Source organism: Anneissia japonica, unplaced genomic scaffold (genome assembly GCF_011630105.1).
Source record: "Anneissia japonica isolate Jap-2015-1 unplaced genomic scaffold, ASM1163010v1 scaffold2471_len1564793_cov202, whole genome shotgun sequence".
Lineage (NCBI taxonomy): Eukaryota > Metazoa > Echinodermata > Crinoidea > Comatulida > Comatulidae > Anneissia > Anneissia japonica.
Window position 1 is genome coordinate 1319281 of NW_022709610.1, and position 24636 is coordinate 1343916.

The 24636-nt window shown below is 32.3% G+C and overlaps 2 protein-coding genes across 5 annotated transcripts in view; one reads left to right on the top strand and one right to left on the bottom strand.

The window, feature by feature from the left end:
* LOC117106782 (PDF receptor-like) overlaps positions 1–11689 on the top strand; it is a 30267-nt gene extending 18578 nt beyond the window's left edge. The window contains exons 8-11 of one of the 3 annotated variants that reach the window (XM_033248225.1): positions 1034–1138; positions 5256–5300; positions 5834–5922; positions 7652–7787. In XM_033248225.1, coding sequence (XP_033104116.1) covers positions 1034–1138; positions 5256–5300; positions 5834–5896 — 213 coding nt within the window. In that variant the 3' untranslated portion in view covers positions 5897–5922; positions 7652–7787. Of the gene's footprint in view, positions 1–1033; positions 1139–5255; positions 5301–5833; positions 5923–7651 lie in introns of all 3 variants that reach the window. The other 2 variants (XM_033248222.1, XM_033248224.1) reach the window with 2 other exon arrangements.
* A 2164-nt stretch (positions 11690–13853) lies between these two features.
* LOC117106812 (general transcription factor 3C polypeptide 4-like) overlaps positions 13854–24636 on the bottom strand; it is a 25993-nt gene continuing 15210 nt past the window's right edge. For both annotated transcript variants that reach the window (XM_033248275.1, XM_033248276.1), the window contains exons 12-16: positions 19571–19667; positions 17283–17441; positions 16729–16782; positions 16057–16146; positions 13854–14985 (exon numbers count right to left, since the gene is read on the bottom strand). In XM_033248275.1, the coding sequence (XP_033104166.1) occupies positions 14918–14985; positions 16057–16146; positions 16729–16782; positions 17283–17441; positions 19571–19667 (468 nt within the window). In that variant the 3' untranslated portion in view covers positions 13854–14917. The remainder of the gene's footprint in view (positions 14986–16056; positions 16147–16728; positions 16783–17282; positions 17442–19570; positions 19668–24636) is intronic.

Sequence of the window (24636 nt, forward strand, 5' to 3'; positions counted from 1 at the left end):
GGCATGCCCCGCGAAAGAAAAGTTTGTGTTCAAGACGCCCGAAAATAACATTTGAGGCGTTCTGGGATATCATTTTGTTCTTTTTCTTTTTTTTTTTCTTTTTTTCCCTTTTTTTTTTACCTCCCAAGGGGGGGGGGTAGCGGGGCCGCCCCCCCTTAAATCTGCCCCTGTACATTCATCCATCCATGCATCCTTCCATCCATGCATCTATCTATCCATACACCATACATCCAGCTATCCTTGCATCCATCCATATTTCCATTAATGTATCCATCTATCTATCCTTCTATATATACTTGCATACAACTAGTTATATATTTATTCATTAATTTAATAATTCAATCATTTCATTATATTATGATTTAATTCATTCATTTCCATACATTATTATTGGCATGTTGTTGTTATTTACAAATTTGAAATAAAGATTGGTAAGAAAGAAAAAAAAAATCTTACGATTGTGATTATGTACGCCCCTGTCTAGGATGTCGACTTAAATTATTATGTTTTCATACTATTCTGTAAGATAGTTTTTGCAGAATTTTGCCAAGATAGTGTTTGATTTACCATGTTACCGAAATACATTAGTGACGTCAGATAATAACTTGACCAGGTTGAACCACACAGTGCGTTAGCGTGTTCGTGCTTTATCAAATCAAATCAAATCAACATTTATTTCTTTCACATTATATAACGTATATACAATGTTTTAGTAAATATGAATTAAATAGAAAGATTGATATTAATGTTCGACGTCATTCTTTTTATACTTAATGTATTTATGGTTGATATTCGTGCAACTACATTGAAATTGATACCAAGTATGTTGCCACTCGGTTTATTTCTTCCAATCTGTTGTCACCCTGTCCTTTGCCACAATGGTCAATTTCCCCACCACCGGCCCCCAGCCATTCGGCTTTCCTCTAAGAAGCATTTTGTCACCTGGCATTTTCTCCAACACGATCGTATTAACTCAAGCCTTGTTGCTCCAGTTTCATACAGTTATACAATAATTTGTACTTTTTATTTCAAGGTACTGGCCGTACTACGTCGTCGATGGTCAAGTTGGCGTCTTAGGCGGATAAGTGGTAATCCAAATCGTAGGACATCAGCCTCAGTGTTTACAACACTTACCGATGTAAGTGTGTAGACCATTTTACCATTAAACTGCTAACGGCAGTAGGCCTAACTATACCCGATAAAAGTTTGTCATTTTAAGTGTGTAAATATCAGGTATTATGCAATAAAAATCAATAGGTTTCATCATAATGGAAATTAGTGCACCAGTACACTATTTTAACATATTATTAGTGGAAGACAAATTACGATATAGCCTACAAAACTGAATTTGTCGATGACGATTTGAGAGTAATCAATAGACAATCCAATTAAATGTCATATACAATTTATATACAATTTACATAAATTTTGCTACGTGCTACGAGTTACAAAAATACACACTCGATGTCTTTTCGCAGCTTTCTAATAAGGCGATGATGTTATAACTAAATAACACTGTAGATTATTACATTTTAAATACCTATCGTACAACCTTACTTATTAAAATCATTTTGTAGGGTTTCTGAAAAATAATAGGAGAAGGACATGGATTAATGGTCTGAATTGAAAGGGGATGTTTGCAACTCATATTTGTATACTTTCGCCAACTTAAAAACGTACAAGTATTTATTGGCCAATGTAAACCTGGTTCATTTGAAACGTTAATCATTTACTTATTTATACAATGTAATATACGATAGTCCTAAAATATAATAACACCTGATTATTTTAAGCAAAATCTTTAAATCAGTAGTTATAATATGTATATATATTAAATTAAATCTGATGTTTAATTAAATAATAGTGTAAAATATTCACATACTAAACATATTTATAGTAGGCCTATAAGATTTCTGATAAAACAGAAACAGTGTAATCACATTACAGCGTAAAGAAGTAATTTTATGACCATTTTGTGCAACACAAGTGATCGAAATAAATATATGGCAACTCATATTGTCATTTTTATTACAAGCCGTAGGCATAGTTCTGGTAATACTCTATCGATACGCATCACGTGCGCTGAGAACTATATATTAATACTGAATATTATTTTTGTTGTGTTAAGATATATACCGTACTTTGCCAAGAACAAACAAAAAAATAAAAAACAAACAAACAAACAAACAAAAAACCAAACTTGTTGTTTAAATGTGATTATTATCTTCATACTTATCATTTTCTTTAAAAAAAATCATATTATATCTAATCGACATTACAATGACTTGATGCATTTCCTCAAAGTTTTAACGAGTGAACGACTTGCCTAACGACGAAATATAGGCCATAATACTGTAAATGGGGGAGCACATTATAATATCGACGAAAGATGTGAAAAAGTATTAAATAGACAATAAAAATTTCATCTGAAACTCACATTCTGATCGGTCATTATAGGCCTATTATTCAAGGAAATGTTTTTCAATTTCTATAGAGGTCAGGTAAATATTATTTATCTGAATTTCATAAATCGTTTATGATTATGAATTAGAAACGATGAGCTTCTGCGTGCCTTTGTGTTTAAGACAACTGTCCAATATAAAATAATAATGTTCGAATACGCGAAATGAGATGTAACCAATACTGAGGTAGAGAAAAAGTATAAACAATGTTCCAAATGTAGTATAGCCGCAAACGAAGATTCCAGTCAAGTCATTTACTGTAGTAGGCCGGAAATCAAATCGTTCATCCAAATATGAGGTGACACCATAAACCATCCCATGTCGATCAGACGTGGGCCTGGGTGTTCCTCCAACTAAAACCTTTAACAAATACTCCAACCAACGAATTTAAATTAACTTCGATTTGGGCAGCAGCCTACCCGATCTAACTTTAGAGTCTGCTCGATCAGAGCTGAACGGTGTATACTCTGTCCCATCTAAGTTAGTTTATAGTTATGATGGTAGGTACTCTGACGGAATGGCCGCCTGGCCAGAGCCACGACCCTCGGGCTGAACTACCGCTCTTCTCTCAATTGGAATACAATCGACTTGTACTTCAGTGTCTTGTATCAAACCGTTCAGGGTAACTTAAAGAAGGGCATAGCTCCTCCTTGTTCCTGACTTAATAAATGCCATTGGTTTATTATTTTATTAATCATGAGACAATTTAATTCTTATTGGTTCTTATCTCTAGCTTACACCCCTAAGTCACTTTTCATTCCCTACCTTGGTTCCGGTCATCCATCACATTTGGGTGGACAGGATACTTCCCCCAACAGGAATATACAATAGGGCGACTAAATCCCAGGGGAAACAGCCTACCTAGATATTACACACGGTTGACTATAGGAAATGGAATGCATCTTTAGGTTAATAACCTATGCTAGGAACTATAGTAAAATAAAATAATATCAAAATACATTCATTCAAATAATAAATGCAAAGGCATTAAACACAAAAAATACACACTACTACACCCCAATGTATGTAGGCCTATGTATTAGGCCTAAAATTTACGATAAAATATAATTTAAGGAAAAAAGATAAGCAAAATTTAAAATGTACGGTACACATGCGTTAAACATACGTGTATACATACACATATAGACCTACATAAAATAAAATAAAATGAATAAGCAAGTAACGTGTGCTGTAAATTTTATTTTTATTATTCATACATATACAAATATATTTATATACTGTATATAATGGAAATACAGCAATAAAACGCGGAATGGAGTTGTAGACGTAATATGAAGCACAACCATTTATTAATAACATAAATATTTCAAACACAACCTGTGTTCTTCCGTAGTGTGATAAATTATTTTGCTTTATATTACGTCTACAACTTCCAACATGCGTTTTATTGCTGTGTTTTCACATTATATTTATTGAAGCAAACGTGGAATCTTTATTTTCTTGTATTTCTTTGCAAAACAAAAGGCGAGGTAAAAATACCTGTACAGAATATAAGCACACTGTACATATATCATCATCATTATTAACAATGTACCGCTAAATTATGTATTAACTTATTATCAGTCTAACCGAGCCCTCTCATATCAATCGCTGTCAAACTTTACACTAAAGTTAGTATCGTACATACAAGTTGACATAAACATTAGAAAAAAGACAAAGAAAACAGAATAACTAAAACACCTTGTTAATTCAAATGTTCTAATTTTTATAACATGTGACTAAAAAGTTGAAAGAAAGGTAGGTATTATATTGTCTATGCTTTTTTGAAAAAAAAACTCCCAAAGTTTTTAATTAAAACTTTCAATTTCCTTTAAATATGATCACAAGTATGATTAAATTTATACAGATTTCGCTCAGTTACAGACGTTTTATACTACAAAATGTTATAGAGTAATTACAGCACTAGACATATGAGGCGCCGAAATATTAATGGATTTTGCTCTATTTAATAAATAATATAATTGCTTATGTATGTACAGTATTACATTTTAATGAGAAGTCGGCGCCTCATAGTTATAGCCCCCTGTGCTGTGCAGTGAATAGAAACGGTACTATAAATTTTAAATTGAAATTAAATAATTTAAATATAGAATATCGTTGCTTAAGTTAAATAGCCCAATCCACTGACATCTTCTCATACTTATTAAAAAATAGAAGTGACTAAAATATCTTTTCATTGGGCTTAGAGAATGGATAAAAGAATCACCGGATTTGTATCCAATTCTGGAATTCGAAGGCGAGCATTTTAAACCCAACGTTACACCTCTAGTCCAGCATCTAGGCTAGTCCTTTGCCTATGCATGCCTTTGAACATTTTTACTGACAAATAAATGTAATATAAACTTGAAAAATTGTTCTTTCCAACCGACATTTAAGTATTATTAACATTCCTATTGCTTTTGCAATTACCCTTCCATTTCCGACAGAAATTTTATGGGTTTTTGAGGTAAAGAATTTCTGTTAATTGTGTCAATACTGGATTGTGACTTGAAATTTGATTGTTCCCTCAAAGTTCGAATCCTTTACCCACAAACATTTACCGGTTAGTATGAATGGGCCCATAGACAGTTGTCATAACATGAAGCCCGTAGGCAACCTGCCCGTAGGGCCTCCGCAATTGGCATAGTCTATACAGTATGAAGGGATGTATGGGTCCAATACTTGCTTATGTTCAACAATAGCATGCAATTCTCCGTTTAAACTTTGCCATGGCTGTTCATTTCATTTAATCTTAGTTTTATATTTTAACATAACTTTATATTTTCGTTGAAGGACTCCGAGGCCGGTACGCGTCGCGCCAGTGCCCGCCAAACCTATGTAAGTTATCACCGTTAAGTTATATTTTCCCCACGTCCGTGCAATTAATATACTGTAAATAATGCGCTTCTTCTATTTACTTCATAAATGGTTAAATATTATTGTTGCAATTGCTCCATTCAAAATTTTAAAGCGCCTCAGAGAAAAGAGGCTTAAGAAAAATATGAAAGCTAAAACGAGCATTTTTTGTAGGCATAATTTGAGCATTGCTTTGGCTACTTATACATCTACATTAAAAAGCTATTAAAAAGTTAAAGTTCCTTCTATTGTTCACTAACAATTTCCAAGCATAAATTAAATTTCGCATAAACATGGTAAAATTAAAGTATGCACACAATTTGTAATAAACTAATAATAAAAAAAAAAGTTTAATACTGAGGGGTAAAACCGACAAATATAGGAAGCAAATTAACATTTTAATCTTCATCAGTATTTTTCTGCGTGCGTCCATGCTATATGTTTTGTTTGAAAGTTTGTTAACGTAACGTGATTCGTATGCTGGGTAGCATTACTCCATGCTGTGTGTGTTACAGTTTGTCTACGCACAGACCAAGAAGACACCCAGGCCTAAATCCGACATCTGGCCCATTTATTAGAACCATCACCCAACATCATCACCATGGTAACGTATGCATGTGTTCACACTGGTGCATGTAAACTAACCTTCAGAAGCACTGCTTATCTGTATAATTATTATCAGTATGAAATTGTCTGCCTTGCAAATGCACTCGTATCGCCCGGTCCTCTAAGTATATTTTGAATGGTTGGTTATTTTAGACATTGCCGTTTTAAAAACTAGAGGAAACATTAATATGAAGTCGTCTCATGATTAATCCAAGTTGCATTCTAAAAATATCGAGGGGATATGCATAATATAGCATGGTATATTATTATGGTAGTATGAAACAAACTCCTAAAATGAAAAACCAGGGAATAACACAAAGGACTGCGTCATTTGCTCAGGAGCTTGTCTTATACTATGTCTATGTCAAATTTATACTTGCATGCTAGGAATCACGATGCAGCGTGGAAATCTTTCCACCTCTACAACCTCATCCAAAATAGGCCTACCGCTAATTATTGTTAATAACAATAGGACTAACCAAAGCTAGCTTTAATTGTAGACACGCGTCCCGTCAAGGAAGACTATCTAGCAAACCATGGCCTACCCCCTTAAATCTGCATGAGCGTTTTATTACGCTGGCATCTATTAATCGAAATTAGATGGTGTGTTGCCTCCATAACTTAACGTATAGCCGCATTCACCAGGCCTAGCATGCTGTTCCTTGTAAAATCTGGGAGAATTTCTATCATACATTGTCTACTTGTGATCGTGTGCGTGCTGATAAAACTGTTTTGTTATACAGTATTTTGAACCATGAAAAAATTAAAATTACTATTTAGTTGCATGGTGTATTAATATTATTATTATTATTATTAGTCGTCCATGTATTTTAGCAGAGCAACATGGCAGTCGTTCAAAAAATTATGAATTTCTTGATATTGCAACTTTGTGACATGTGTGTGGGGTTGTCATTCTTAACAAATTTCCAAGACTTCGTAGACAAAAACGACCAAGTTAATGACGTCACTCTTTAACATGAGTTGAGCAGTTCAGTGCTGTATTGTTTTAACGGCGTAAACGCTCAAGATTATCAACGTATAATCTGGCGTTTATTACATACAAATTCTATTAAACCTTTTCAATTATTATGCGAAAGAGCTAACGTCATAATGGTATTGGTCTAGTAATGAACATAGGTCTGCTATGTATTATGGTAATTATAATGTTGCTGTGTTACGTGTAATAAACTTAGGCATAAACTGTGTAATATAGGCCACCTTAAATAATCATTAAAATGTATAGGCCCAATAACGCATTACTGCAAAACGGAGTTTCTTTATCGTAACATACCGGTGGCCTATACACATCTAGATGTGTATAAGAGACAGGTACATATATCATCATCATTATTAACAATGTACCGCTAAATTATGTATTAACTTATTATCAGTCTAACCGAGCCCTCTCATATCAATCGCTGTCAAACTTTACACTAAAGTTAGTATCGTACATACAAGTTGACATAAACATTAGAAAAAAGACAAAGAAAACAGAAAGTGTTATTTACGTACGTTTTCAACATTATTCCAATATCAATGTTAAATTTTAATAAAACTTGATAATCTCAGATATTTGTCAAACTAAATGTTTTCACTTAACTGTTGCGGTGTATTAGGAAAATCGTAAAGGTGGCTATATTCATAAATTATGCGATTTTCGTTTAAGAAAGGTGTGGAGAAGGTTGTGCAAATAAGATGAAAACTTATACATATATTATCTCTTACAGGTGCGGATGGCGACAATTCGGGATGATGATGAGGAGCAGCTGGACGAAAAATCACCGTGCAATCCTCAAGTCCACATTGCTGTTGAAGATGCAAACCAGAATAACAAACTAAACGGCCATGTTTGAGGAATTCATTCCGTAAAAGACACTCAAAAGGATTACTATAATCATGGCGTTAGAATAAAGAGGTTATTAAGCATCCATCTAGTTTGTGAATTCAGATACATTTGGATCTTAGAGCAGTCTTTACATTGCGATGGGTAGAATAAATGTGACCATAGAGAGATATAAATAAAAGAGAACACGATACGTTATGTTGAATAATGCTAACGGATAAGCAGGGTCTTGAAAGGTTAATAATGTAATCGTAAAATATCCTTCGTATTTTGATTTCAATTTCCAAATGGATGTTCTGCTTTCAGCACGTCTCATGTAGTCAAATTATATTGTAAATACAGCTTAGTCAAATCTTGACATACATTTTAACCGGTAATTGTTTGCCTCGAACGGAATGTCTGCGCGTGCGTATTATCTAGAGATATGGAATCAAATTATTTACCTATTGAACGTGCTGAGCCGGTCGCACAAGGTAACTAAAGTCAGGCACTCATTGCGTTGTACGACCGTCGGCCGACGAATCCAACTCCGGCCGCTAATTGTCGGTAGTAGTCTGAACGATCCGTTGCGCGCGCGTCTAGCTTGGAGTTGTGTTCTCCATGATATCTCGTCGGCCGACAACCGTCGTGCGCAGTGAGTGCCCTGCTTTAGGTATCGCCGTTCATAACCCGGAATAACTTGTCGATTGCTGACACGTGCTAATCCACCCAAAATATTGGAAGTTCATAACTAAAATCAAATTTATTTGATTCTAATTTGTCGTATTTGGATTTAAAGGGACATTCATTGAGACAGTTTCTTATATTTTTAGCAGATAAATCATTCATCATTTGACAGAAATGATGATATTTTTAAATCGATGTGGCGGGATCAACAAGCCCGGATTTGGTCAGAAGTTGTTGGCATAACATTTGACAGCAATCCATGAAAATCTATATTTGTTTATGAATCTCCGCTTGGGATATGAAATACCATTAATGTAGCAATTTAATGTGATACACGCTTGAAAGCTTACGCTGTGACGCACATGTTGTAAATATCAGATGGTTTGTCATGTAGGCCTACGCTGATAAAAAAGGGATTCACCGATTTTTGTCACGAATATCGGTAGTTGTGTGGCAAGCGTCTACAGCATCATAGCCAATCGCGAAGAGAAAAGATGTTTTAGACTTAATAGGAATTAGGTCAATGCAGATATTTCTATTATTACGAGACACGTGACTAATAAAGGTAGGCCTATATATAAGTGCGTATGGCGCTAAAATAAGTATTCAAATCAACACGGACCACATGTGTCTATTTTGCATGTGATTGTAAAATCACCTTGATATATTCTACCTGTAAATACAACTTTTAAGTGTTGTGGTTGATTCGGATTTCCGGAAAAAAAATCAAGAAAACGTTAATAAAAGTTGAATGGGATTGTCTATAATTCAAATCCACTCCATCCTAAGCCGTGGATTATCTGAGGCCTAAGTTTAAGCATTAAAGCAAAGATACTAGAAACACAAGATAGGGTTCTCCACAGGCAAAAAAATGTTCACCGAAATGCATTGTGGGAATACAAACAATGGGGCGCCGCGTACGGCTGGATTTAAAAACTTATGACAAATTTTACATCACGGTGACCTCCAGCGGCCCGTTTATATATTGAAAACTGAAGGGCGCCGCTTACGACTGGATTTGCGTAAAAGATGTGACGTATATCCGCCTCACTTTCGCTGTGCGAGTGCTCTATCTTGTATTTCTAGTATCTTTGATTAAAGTGTTTTCTGTGTAAAGTTTGAATACGAATGAAAATATTTTAATTGTAAAAATGTACAGCTGAGTAATTTATATTGGTTGGTTTTTCATTAGGCTTATTATAAAACTGGATAAACCAGTGGACATTTCGTATAAAATACAAAATCAAAACACTATAAAATAAAACAAAACTGACTCCTAGCGAGAGTAAACGCCATAAACATGGCAAACATCATAAACGTTATAGATAACCGAATTAGAAGAGTCTACATAAAAGTGAAGAAAAACAATTAAAGATTTAGATTGGTTCCTTGTTCCCAACCCTCTGTTTCAGACGACAGGGCTGTATTGTACAAATTTGTTTTACATTATTTAAATTAAAATCAGGAATTAAAAGAAAATTGTTATGCGACAGGTTTATTATACAAATATCAACACATCAATAGATGGATTATATTTGGATATTTCCTGGATGTTTTAGATAACTGTTTGTCATTAAATGATTTATTCATGCTCCTCTGTAACAGTCAGCACTTGATGTTGACAATATATTTATTACACATGTGGGTATCGTTATTGAATACAGTAATAATTGTATAAATCATAAGGAATATAAATTCTACAGTTAAGGTGTATTTTGAAAGGTGCTAAGCAGGCGCCAACACTTGTAGAAATTATGTGTTAGTATTGTCACGTTCAATTAACAGTATCAATAAAAATAGATGTCATCCAATCAGAGTTATCCACACGGTTTATCCCTCTTGAATGGGTGACAAAATTAAATGCATGCCTAATACCTGCCAGACAAATTTCTTTTCATCGAAAGGTAAAAAAAAAAGGTGGTAACTGGCATGTATAAAAATAACCCTTAGGAAGTACAGTGGTGGTGATAAATTTCGATTTTTCATCAAAATAGCTTTAGAAATGTCAAAACCACTTGCAACTCTTAAATCACTCATAGATGAAATAATGGGTTTGCTTATAAGATTACAAATAATTCTTAACAAGTAGGACCTTATAAAGACACTATTGTAACTCTTCGGTTATTTACTTTAATTTAAACACCATCATTACGAGAACCACTGTACATGTAATCTACATTACTGATTTAATGTGGTTGGTTTTTTTTTTCAAACTGTATGTCCACATTATAGGCCTAGATCGATCCCAGAAATTATAGCCCTACAACCACGGAAAATATTTTCTTTCCTTGTTATATTATCCATGACAGAAACAAAAATCACACGGTAGAGAGTTTAGTAACTAGAAAACGTAAAAGTAATCGACGTTTATTTCTATAATGACTCAGTTATCGCTGAATAATCAATCTCCATTTTCTTTTTATTCGTTTAAGCATAGTGTTAATTATTCGACCAAATGCACAAATAGTACCATAAAGAAGAGACTAAGAGTTCGAAGATAGAAAAATGTTCACTATTAACAGACATTGCGTTTAAAATTAATAGGACAATTTTTTGGTGTATTTCACCTCATACCATGAGCCTATGTAATATCGGTATCTTTCTAATTTAGGACGTTTTGTATTCTCTGGAGGAAGTGCAGTACCAATGGCCAAATCAACGGTCTCTCAAAATGTCTCAAAATTTAAGACTATTCTTTAATGGGCCAACCCGCTATGTATCAACATATTGTTAAAACAATGACCAAATATTGCTTAGGATAACGCCATTTACATATGCCTGTGAGTGTTTGACATTTCGCACGTCGATATAAATGCAATGAATTAATAATGTTTAGTGTTTTATTTAATATATATTGGTGTTGTAAATATGTAAATTATGCAATTTCATACAATATTAAAAGGTGGAATTATGAAACATTAACATTAATTTTAAATAAAATATGAATGGACAATATTTAAAAGTAATAACATCATTGGAATGAATAGCAATTATATTTTAGCTGTCTTTACCTAATAATGCGTTACGAATCGTATTGGGAGAGTTCCAATAAAATAGAAAGTTACACGAGTGTTGTAGATTTATGAAGTTGATATCCTCTATTAGGAGGTAGGACTAGATAGAACATATTAACAAATCGTTAAATACCATGTACATACATACATATACATACATACATACATACTATAATGAAATGTGTAGATATTGTTGTAAGTTGGATTTTAATGAAAAATTATTAAAATCACCACAAAATGCATTAGCTTCTTATAACGTGTATGGCTTTTATTTAATCTCATGCCGTCTAGCTTCATGTAGTCAATTATGTAGGTAGCCTCTGTGACGAGGTTACGTATTACGTAAGCTAAGCTTTCGGTAATTATCCTTATACATAACCATTATGGAATAAGTTTTAACACATTGGATGGACAAGATTTCCTGCTAAAAAAATTCTTTCATAGAATCCTTTGTGAAGAAAGCCTCTAGCAGTGGTTTCAGAGTGGCCGAGACAAGAAAACTTTAGGAAATTTAGGAACCTTCTGCTCTAGGTTCCCTGAAAAGTTTTTATTAATTTAATATATTATTTTAAAGAACTACTTAAAGTAATACAAAATAACAAATGAAAAATGGAAGAATAGCAAAGAAATTTGGAGCAGCATAAAAATGTTTTCCGAAAATTATATGGTAATAAATCGAAGTCTAGGTGTCAAGCCCGTCACGTTTCATAATGCGACATCGAATTTTTAACTATACACATCAGTTTTAAGGCTGCCTGGTAAAGCAACATTTATAATAAATGTTTGCAATATCACCCGTCCATATAGATCGCGCTGAATCGTGTTATGGAGAATAACTCGACGTTTTAAATAGATTGCTCTACTCGTCTTCGGGAGAATAATGAAGAGATTCTATCATTAGTGACATCATTTATACAGTATATAAATTACATCACTGATGATTGAGTCTTAATTATTTTCCTGAAGACCTTTAGAGCAATCTATTCGAAGCGTTGACATATATTCTCAACAATGGCTATTTTCAGAGCAGAGTGGTGTACCACAATTGTACTGTAGACCTTTTCTTTTATTCACAAAAAGTATTAAACTCTCTACAAAATATCTGTTTCCTTAGAATAATTTAAATATTATAAAAAAAAAGAAGATTCTTTGTATACCTATATACTGCAAACATTGATTTTATATAGTAATACTGTACAATTTATAATTATTCACAAAAAATCTTTCAATAATAAAACATACATCTTTGAATAATTTGAAGGTGACAAAAATTAATGTTCTTTACTATAGTATTATTTATGAAAAGTAATATATACCCTTGGGTAGGTTCATGCTTAATGCAATTAAGAAAGAACGGTTCTTCAACTTTATTTCTTACTTTTTGAAAGGAGGAAAATCCAGTACATTCAGAAGTGTATTGTGGGAGCCATTATACAACATTACATAGTATGGCATGTGATTGATGTTCATAAACAGAACGATGATTTCAGTGCTTTGGTTAAGTTGCTTTCTACTTAAAATTTACAGCAATTATTATCATCAGCATCCTGACATATATTTGACTTTTATTTAAGTAGCAAAAAAAAAAAATTCCAAGTAAAAGCTGACCTATATTTCGAGGGAAGCTTTAATATTTGCCTCTGCAATGTCCCATGTGTCACACACATGTTCAGATGTGTCACATTAGTGTCTAGTAGTGTACAGTATAAATACAGCATTATGCATTGATGATTGTCAAGGGCAGAAAGCGTGCACTCAAATCCAGTTATATGATCACATCATTAGTGTTGCTTATATTCTTATACTTCCTAGTTGTTATTATGTAATTTTGAAATTGTTCTGGCAGCTATATTTACACAGTGGAATATCATGCACATTACTGTATTGTCAATATTATTTTACTACGCCTATGTTTTTTTTTTCAGTGTTAATTTGCAGTTCTGAAACAATGTATACAGTACTAACTTAATTTACATTATTAGCACATATTTATACTATTATTATTATTATTATTATTATTATTATTATTATAACTAGCACTAACTTGGACTTAAGGGGAATATCTTTTGTGTTATTTTCCCCTTAACGTTGTTTACTCTACTTTCTGCATTGTCTAAGTTCCCCTTAAAGTGGTATTATTATTATTGTTATTGTTATTATTATTATTATTATTATTATTTTTTTATAATTATTTTTGGCATGTCAAGAACTTCATTATAAATCATGCTTGATTACATTGTTTTTAACAAAATGATAAAATACCTTTATTTAATCATTAAAGATTTTCAGTGATAAAAATAAATATATTAATAAAAATTAGGAAAACATATTACAAATATGACTAAAACATTAAACTGCTCATTAAATAAATAAATAAATCAAATAAGTTCCAACGAGGCTCTAATTTTATAGATATTTCAATTCAAAAATACAAATAAGGTAATATAAAAATAAAAATAAGTATGGCAATATTTATGTATCTGTTATTTAAGTAATATAAATACTCTTGTTTAAATTTTCAAATAATTTGCTTCAATATACAAACTAAGCAACTGAAGTATTATATAATAGTTTTGAGCTTTCTAGATCTAAAAACTCAGACCTACATATTTTAATATACATACACATACTTACATGACAACACAGGAGCCCTGGAGTCCACTTCTTTAATGTTTTTATACATGAAGTATTATTGAGTTTATCTCTACGTGTAACAAAACAACTTGCCTTACTTAACGGAAAATCGGTCACTGAGTGATAAAAAAATCCACTATAAATCACAAATGAGTAGGGAATAATATTACACAATATAAGTAGTATCTGAGTCGTGGACATCTAGAAAACTCAGGTATTATTTATATTGTCTATTATTTCATACACATTTGTAATTTATAGTGCTTTTCATCACTAAGCGACCACTTTTCTGTTAAGTAAATTTGTTACAACAAATTTAGATCTAATTTAATATACATGAATCTGAGTTTTATAGATAAAAGTTTTCTATACGCCTGCACACTAGGCAATAAACTTGAAAAAAATTCAAATAACGTCAGGGGGCCAAACTTAACTTGAGCTAATGTTGCTCAAGACCCACTAACCTAGATCTAGGACAAGTCATACTGCAAATACTGTATGTACGACTCAATGCGGCAGCAAGTTTTTACAATGTTTATGCAAAGACTGCTTTGATCAACAATGTGGCAAATTATGACATGATCCAGCTAGCCTAGGCTAGTAACTGCAAAATCAAGCAAACTGGTTTACAAGAAGCAAGTATAAAATAAACAGACAGTACCCTCCATTATCAAGGTTGCTATTCTTCCAAGATTTCACATAGTCCAGAATGTGTGTGTGATAAAAATAAAATATAAATTGGGAGATCAAACTTATTATAACTTGCTCCTTATCAGTTAAAAGTTATAATATTTAGAATGAAAATGGTTAAAAAATGTTTATTGCATAAAATGATTTCACCAAGGTACCATACGCCCTCCACAGTTCAAACATGTACTCCGCAAAACCATCTTGTACCAGCTACCTATCCAACACAAAGAAAACACAAATTAAATGATGAAAAGCATATGTATGTGGTTAACATTGGTAAAAACAGGCAGGGGTGGACATAAAAATATTACATGAAAAATTTTCATGTACCTTTAAGAATATTACATTTTGTTCCATTTTGCAAATTTTAGACAAATATGTTTTAAATTCTGTTGCACTATTATTATTTTTGTTTGTTAAGTACTTTTATTGATGATTGGCAGTGTATTGTAACAGCACCAGGTTTTCAAACTAAGTATGTAAGCTGGCTACACAAAAGTTTTTAAATAACTTTCGCAGGCCCAACAAAATTTCAGTTGGGCAACATGTGCCCTGCAGGTGTAGAACACAGTAAGGAAGTTAGACACTTCTTTCTGTTGGTATAACTGAATGGATCAAATAAAGATGATGGAATTAATTATGCTAATGACCATCACTATCACTTACAGTTTAAATTCTGTTTGTTCATTTGCTTGGATTTACATAAAAAAGTTTAACAGATATAGACAGTGGTTTATCTAAGAGTCTTGAAATTGGGGGTGGGGCTGATTGGGGTGCAAAAGTGAAGTGGGGGCCTTGATGATTAAGTAAGGGGTGGCTCGATTGCAAAATACGGTGATGGGGTGGTTTATTCTATGTGAGCATGATTTTTTTGCTTCAAACATTTTTAATGGGGGTGGTTACTGGGGGCACAAGTTTGTTTTTGGTGGATGTTATTTGTTATTTTTGTATTTGGTGTTTATATAGCGCCTATTCCATTAGGTTACAAAGTGCTTTGTTTTCACTGGTTATTGGGTCCGCATGCTTAAGTTTTGCTGCCATACTAGCACAACAGCAGGGAACCCCTATACTCCCAGGTGGAGAGAAGCAATGCCGATAAAGTGCCTTGCTCAAGGACACAAGCAAATGCAGAGTGAGGGATTGAAACCCCGACATCAATGTTAGGAAACCAAACTGTTCCCGCTGCGCCACACCGCTTCCACAAGCGTGATCCATGCCCCCTCCCCAGATACGCCACTTGAGGTTGATAACAAATTTGAAAGTAATTCACAAAACATGATAATACCTTCTCCAGGCTTCAATGCAATGGCTCCGCAGACCTCACAGTAATTAGTTGGTGACCGCTGACACAGGCGCAAAGACTGGCTGCATCGTCCTGTAGGTTAAAAATGAACATACATAATTTAAAGAAAAAATCAATAATATGTGAAAAAGTAATGTGTAAAGCAAAATTATGCATAGTTTGAGAATAACATTGAGCAATAAGGATTTCAAACTAAGACCTCTGAGAGATATACAATATAAACAAAAAATCTACATTAAAAGGGTTCACTCTAAAGCTTTGATATTATAATATAACAAAATGTTAATAACAGTAAAAGTGATGATGATGACAATTATGATGATGGTGATAACAATGATGATGATGATGATGATGTTGATGATGGTGATGATTTAAATATTTTTTTAGGTAATGTACACATTCAAAGATATATTCTTGGTTTTCCTTACTGTACTGTTTATTGTAATTTCTTATTCCACAACTTTATTAGGTTTTTTTTTTGATATTCAAATTACTGTTTCTCTTCTTTTTTTTGCATGTGCATGCCGCTTGCTATGACCCGGACTGTATACTTTCTTTTGTAAATTACATTTCCATTTAATACCAATAAAGAATGATTAAAATAGTAGTACATAAAAGTGCAAATTTAATGGTGAAATTAAACAGAATACTTACTCCATTTATGTTTGTTTTTGCATTTTCCATCAAATATGTTGGTAAATGGGATATTTGAGCTACCATTAAGGAGATTAAAACATCAACAATCAACGTGATTACTTTATTCTCAATACCATATTCAATTCAATTCAATTTATTATAGAATTCCACAAATCGTGGCCCGGAGGCCAAATTGCATGTAAAATTACAAGTAAAAACATATAAAACAAATGGCAGAAATATAAAAAAGTCATAAAAAAGACATATAAAAATGAAAAAACAAACAGGAAGAAGATGCGGGTCCAAATATCAATATAGAGCCTTGTCCAGTATCCCAGAATATAATTCCCCTGCGGGGTTCATGATTGGAGAAGTACGGTTTAGAATTGTACTTTAAAACATAAAATCAAAGATTGGCAATTACAATATAATTGTTTGGATCGGTAAAATAATATTTTTTCCCTTGTTATATATTCTTATAATTTCAGAAATATTTGTGAGAGTGTAACTGTTGCAAAAGTGAGAGATGCTTATTAGTGGCCCTTAATTAAGTTTGTTACTCATAAGGATATTACTTGAACACAAGCAGCAGACCTCAGCAGCTGAACTTTGAGCATTCTCCTTCCTTAACTTTTCATACACTTTTTTAACAATTATCTTGTCCTGGATCTCATTTAATGTGTTGCACCCAATCAGCCAATTGAGGGCCAGATGTATGGACAAGGCATCCTCTGAAAAAAAAAGCAAATTGTTGTGCAGTCAACTATAGGAATTCTGATATATCAAAGTCAAGTTGAGAAAACATCAATTATGGTAACTAAAAACAGCATACTTTTTTAGGACATTAAGAGTTCAAATCAGGGCAAACATGCAATACCTATGTCATTAGATAACCCAATTTATAGAAGACATATTATCCTCACTTATTTTTAGAATTTGACATTACCTACATAATTATCACTAGCATCACCATTTCATCAGTATTTCAATTGCAATACTCATCATCATTGTCAACATCATCGCCATCATCATTATCGCAAGCTTTGAATGTTATTTATAATGATGATTATTAATGATATTATAATAAAAAAATAAAAATAAAATTTGATTTCAATTTGTTAACTAACTATAAAGTGCAATGGTTTAGCTTGCACATTTGACCTGCTGCATACAAACTGCGCTGCTCGCTACAGTAGTTCAACAAAAACAATTGGAGCACGAATAGTTCAAGCACCAGCTTGAGACGTCACAGCGTCAATATTAAAGTAATGATGACTATGATAATGGAGATGATGAGGATGAGTGTCCTAAGAAACACCTTCTCTTTATGATTCTTAGAACGCATATACTGTACATAAAGCATGCTTACCAAACAAATTGATCCAATTAGAAAAAGGTCATATTCCAAATCAGGAAATACAAATTGATTGATAGTTAACAGATTGCTCATACTGTACTTAAGTATAGAAACATGTCACTTTGTACCGAATCACTGAAGCACAGTCAAATAGAGGCCAATTTGTTTGTTGGCTCTTTACGACCAATTTGTTTAGTGGCTCTCTAATGTGGTGAGGTATATTTTGCTATATTACATTTCATCTGATATGAAGTGTTTTTTTTTTTCTTTTTCGAGTTAGAAGTTGATTAACTGAACTGAATATATTTCAACAAATCATACAATATAAAATGATACATGTTTTGTTGCATCAAATTTTACCTTTAAATTTATTTTCACTTTATTAATTTTTTAACCAACATAAATAGAAACCTCCACTAACAGGTTGGAGAAAAAACATATACAATGCTATGTTAATAAATATATTTTAATTTTAAATTATTTTGATGAAATTTTAATATTTCACTGTTATAATATTCATATATTTTATTGTAAATTAAATATTGATACATTTTTATTCTGAAAAAAACGATTACTTTACTTACTTTATACTTACTTTGCATAGTACTTTTATAAAGCAGACAGTCTCACATCATAGCTACTTACTTACAAACTGGAGTATGTAGGATGTTTCAATTTTTACAGGCTTTACAACAATAGATCAATTTTGATTAGTAAGAATATGCTGTTACTGTATGTTTTGTATAGATTTTCAGAATACATAGTAGAAAACTGGAAGGGCAGACAAAGAAAAATGGTTGCCTTACAGTGGTGGCACCAGCGGAGGGTGAATCAGTGTGTCCGACCCACGTCAGACAGGCCTGGACCCTTGATGCCACAACAAGGACGTCTGATAAAAATAATAATCTGCCTATCCAAATAATGCTATTTTGATTGCCAGTCCCTAATATTCAGTGGTCTAAAAGCACAATTTGGAACATACTGTACTAAACCATAAAGTTTATATTCCAGGATCCTGTCCAAGGCTAGTCGGCCCCTTGGTTAAGACCCCCTCCCCATTGGACATGTCGGAACCCCTGTTGGCAAATTTCTGCAGCCCCGTTGAGGTGTACTATGAATATGGAACTGCTGTCGTGTTAAGATATATTTTCTCTTTATGCCCGTATCTCTCTCTTTTGTGAAGTGCATAGCAGCTTATATAATATTATGCGCCACATAGTTATTTTTATTATCAGGGGTGTAACACACCACACTATGAGTTTTAAGCTGTTACAATAAAAAAAAATGTTATGCTGCGCCAAGATGACGCGCATCATTATTACGTATTCAGTGTACCATCTTACAATGCCCGGTGCAGTGTGTCACAAGGGGTGTCTCAAAGGACAGGTTCTACTCTATTGCTTTAAATATTGATATCATTATTACATCAAGTTCACAATGTCATGGCTATTACTTTTTATGAGAAATTGTAGCACAAGTGGAGGATTTGAAGCTGACAATTACCTGTTTGTATCACTTGCGGTGAAACTTGCCAGAACCGAAGGGAGCCCACTAAGTGGTCAGCTAAAAGGCTTTTGGTTATCTTCTCCACCTCAACATCCTATCAACATAAAAGTACAGGAAGCTATTTTTATTACAGAAAATTCAATAAATCCTGTAAGAGGAATCACTTTGCAAGATCATTGCCATTTGTTTTTGCATTCCAAGAAGACATTTTTGAAATTTGTTTCATTAGAAACACATTTTGCATTATACAAGCAAGGTTGTTTAATACCTCCTTGATACGAATAAATTATAATAAATATATATACAGTAATTGAATGTAAAAAAGTAGTATAGCCGTATTAGTCAGTTTATACAAATTAAACAAATGAGTAGTTAGCACTTTTTTGACTAACAATGAAATTTATTTCACAAGTCAATGGGGATTCATCAGATGAGCACCTGATGAAGCCCCATTGACTGGAGCAAAGGCTTGTGAAATAAAATTCATCGTTAGTCAAAAAAGTGCCACCTACTCATTTGTTTCATTCATAATTGAATGTGAAGTTAATAATTGGTGATTTCATTAATTTTATTAAAAATTTAAACTAGATTGTCCAATCTTATCAATTTACCGAATGTTAAAAATGGAATTTAAATAAAAGGATTATTGAAATAATTAATATCAGCAACAATAAAAATAATACTGTATTTCAAAAGGTTGATTTACTAATCCTTTTTTTTAGAATTAATAGGGTCATCCCAAATCCATCAATGTTTTTTCTTTCCATCTTTTGTTTGCCTATATCGTTGATGGATTCGAAATAAAAACAAACATACTAATAAAAATTACTATAGCTGTAAGTAGAAAACTAAAGATTTCAATGACAAATCATGGAGGATAGAAACCTTAAAAAGCTAGTGTAGACTCATAGCTAATGATCATAAAGGTTTTGAAAATCTAGTACAGGGTACTACTATAAGGTCTTAACAGGCAGCCAAAGATGGTCTTTCACTTTAGATATTAACAATTAGTTCATTAGTTACCTGTGTACTTTATGTTAACATAAAAATAAATCCAGGTGAAAAAACTGTCTTGTTGACATCATTTTGGACTTTAAAATGTGACATGGTTTAATCAAGGTGTTCATCCTTCAATCCCAGTCATGGGTTCAAACCACAAAATAAGCCACACTCCCTTATTCCTTGGACGTATATAGAAGAACCTGTCTTTAATTCAATGGAGCTGCAGTATACTATAGCTTCCATCTCAATTCATGGATCTACATATAGCTCAAAATCTTGTTAGTAAAGCATCATTTATTTATATCCATCCAGTAATTTGCAAGTTACTCTCCACTAAAACAACTTTCAAGCTAGAATAATAATATTGAACCAAAAAAAATATTTTCAGTGAAAATTATCAGCGTTCATGCACATGTTCATTATTTACTGCAGTCATTTAGTGACAAGCAATCATAACTAATTAGAAGTCCTTTGAGCTATCTGTAAAACACATTAAATTACTATTAAATTTATATTACAGGATTTACGAAAGAAAAAAAAAGTGATTTTTGTTGTTAGTCATGTTAACATATAATTGTACTAAGTGCCTTTCAGCCTTCATGAATTGCAAAAAAAAATGCCTGTAATATAGATATTGACTTGTTGAACCAAGTAAATAGTTAAATATATATTTTAATTCTTCATGCATACACAATTTAAAACATCTCACGTTTATAGCTTTGGTATTGCCAAATAGCTCTGATATTGCCCAATATTGCCCATGCACCACAGCCATTTGACTAGAACCGCTTTTCTCTGTCAGACTCAATATTCGGACAAATTGTCCCCATTGAATGTATCCTACGACCTATATTCACTACAGTCTATGTGATGCTCAGACTGGCTATAATGTATCTCTCACTAGACTGGCCTGAAATGACTCTCATTAGACTGGGCCTAGGTGAACCTTACTAGACTAAAACTAGGTAACTCAATAGGCTGGCCTGAAATGACTCATTAGACTGGGTCTAGGTGAACCTTACTAGACTAAAACTAGGTAACTCATTAGGATGGCCTAGAACTCATTTTATAATTAATCATTTTCAAATATATTCATCATAGAGAAAGGAAAATGTTCATGACTATGAAAAAAACAATGAAGCAACACAATAACATGTACATCACTTAATCTTAAAAATATATTTAAAAGAGAGGGTTAAGTTTAAAGATGACAAAGAAATAGAACTAGTAACAAGCTTAGTAATCTATTATTATATTTTAAGGGTAATCAACGGCCGATATATTAGATTACAATAATATTAATAAGTTAATACAATGAAAAATAGTTGTATAAGGAAATGCATATTGTATTTCAGTTTGACATATTGTATTTCAATTTGTTAATAATTTTTCATTATTTTACATACATGGTTTTTATGTCTAGGCTACCTCAAATATTTTATATTTTATTTTTTTTCTATTTCGAACATCATCCAACAGCAAAAAGCCCATTACAGGATATCTTAAATACAATACATATACATATAAAAAATATATAAAAAATGCAAAACAAATGAATAATTTATTAATTAAATTACATTATGAAATTGGAATAAGTAAAATTTTTCAAAAATATTGCGAAGAGGAACATCCTAGGCTGGAAATTGCAGATACAAAAAATACAGATAAAAATACAAATAAATATATATAAACAAACAAATGCAAAATAAGTGAATAATCAATTAATTAAATTACATTATATTTGTGAGATCTCACCATGAAATGAGACGCATCGTTGGTGAAATCATATTGAGATATTCACCAAAACAGGCCAAAGTCAACATTTTTACAAAATTTTGATTTTAATGTTTTTTAATAACTTGATACTTATATTTTATGATTTGTGGCGAGACCTCACAATTATTATTCTTGGATATTAGCACCTACTGTACTAATAGCAACATAGTTTCTGATTTACATTCAATTTTGTCATCCATTAAATAAACTTATAAATGTCTTGAGTATCAAAAATCTTGAAATTAGTTTTAAAGAGTGTTTTAATTTCTTAACTTTAGTAATTATTGTAGTCCTAATACAAACTATTTAGGTCAGAATGAGAAAAAGAAAGTGTAGTAAATTTTCAGTGAAAGAAACAATCCGAAAGGTGACAATAACTCTTGACAAGTCAATTACAGAATATAAAATATTTTAGTGTGAGGTCAGAGCCCTCTGGCACCCACAACCTTGTCCTCTGATGTCACAAGAAGTTCCAAACAGAACATAATGTTTTCTGATATATGAACTCATGAACCACTGCTCTAATATGTAACTTACTAATGAGAACAAATGATTTGAAAGCTCTAGATAAGTCAATGATTCTTTGTCAGAAATATAACAAGTATGTAAACTCATTTTCCTTGATGTATTATTAGAGTTTAAAATATTACAAAAACAGTATTGCTATATACCATCTGAAAAAAAAAACCGATAACGATTGCCCAGAGCGGTTATTTTGCACTTAGTCGACAAATGCAGAATTGGTCATCATATCTAATGTGAAAATTCTTTTTAAAATAATGTCTAATTCCTTAACAACTTCTTTATACAAACTATTTATAGAAGTTTAATTTCTTTCTGAGCAGTTTTTATTACATGAAGAATCTGCTTACTGTATTGTGACAAGTTAACATATTATAATAATATATTGCTTTAAGAACAGTTGAATTACAGATTTGAAAAACAAGAACCATAATATCACTATCTAATTTATGAAGATTTAGTTTCTTGATATAAAAATCCTTTGATTTGCTTCCTAATACATGATTACATTAAGCATTTTAATTTGTGTAGAACTACTAATTTTTACCATCTACATTTACTGGTTTTATTAGCAATTTTTTTCTGCCAGATTTTAAAACCATTTTTCAAACTTAGGTTAATTCTTTTATGGCTACTACAAATTACACCTGAAATAGCAGTCATCTGCATACCTTACAAGGGAACCTCACCTGTGCACTGTGTGGAGAGAACAGCAAAAAACACAGCACTGATCAATCTAAAAAACTGCTGGATGACATTCAGATTAATCAGGCCCGTAGCCAGGTCATTTCAAGGGGGGGTTCTCTGGGCATGGGGTCCAGGGGCCTGCCTAAGGGCCACGGAGGGGTCGGGGCGAAGCCCCCGAAGCCAGAGCAGTTTTTGTGTTTATGGGTCTATACAATGTTATAAAAGCAGTTATGTTTTGAAAAAGATCTATGTAATAAAAAGGTGATAATATAATAAAATTAGAAAATATTTTCTGAGAATTGGCATGTTTAAATCACACCAAAAGATATAAAAAAAAACCTCATTGCATAATCAATACTTAACACATTTATTATTATAAAACAAAAAAAAAAAGCTATTCTTCTTCTTCTACCTCTTCCTATTCTTCTTCTACTAGTTCTTCTTAACTCTCATTTTGTACACTGAAAATAATAGTACTATTTTACTACATGGCTAAAAAAAGCACAAAATATTGTCATTACTACTGACAGGGCCATCGTTAAATTAAGTCAGAGCCCAAAACATAGCATCATATTTAATACGTCATCTGACATCATGAGAACCTACACTTTAATTACAATTATTTGTTATATACTAGGCCTAAATTTGAAATTATTATTTTAAGACTTTATAACATAATACATACTGATTATGTTATAAAGTCTTAAAATAATAATTTATAATAACATAATACATACTGATTATTAATAGCTGAGATTTGATGCACATTTCAGAATTAATAATCGTTTTTAGTATATCTTACTGAATATTTATTGTCTACTAAATGAAATATGAATTATATGCATCTTTAGAAATACAATTTCTACAATATTAATCTGGTTTTTATAGATAAATGTTCGATAAATTCTATCTTTCATAAAAAAAAAAAAATGAAATTCAGCGCGTCTATTTTCATTCTAATCAATGGCGTTTGTAAACGTGCACGGACATCATCGTCGAATCCCAGGACTTTCGACGGTAAAGCTGGCCTGCCTGCTAGGTCCCAGGCCAACCAATAATAATTAACAAAATGTATT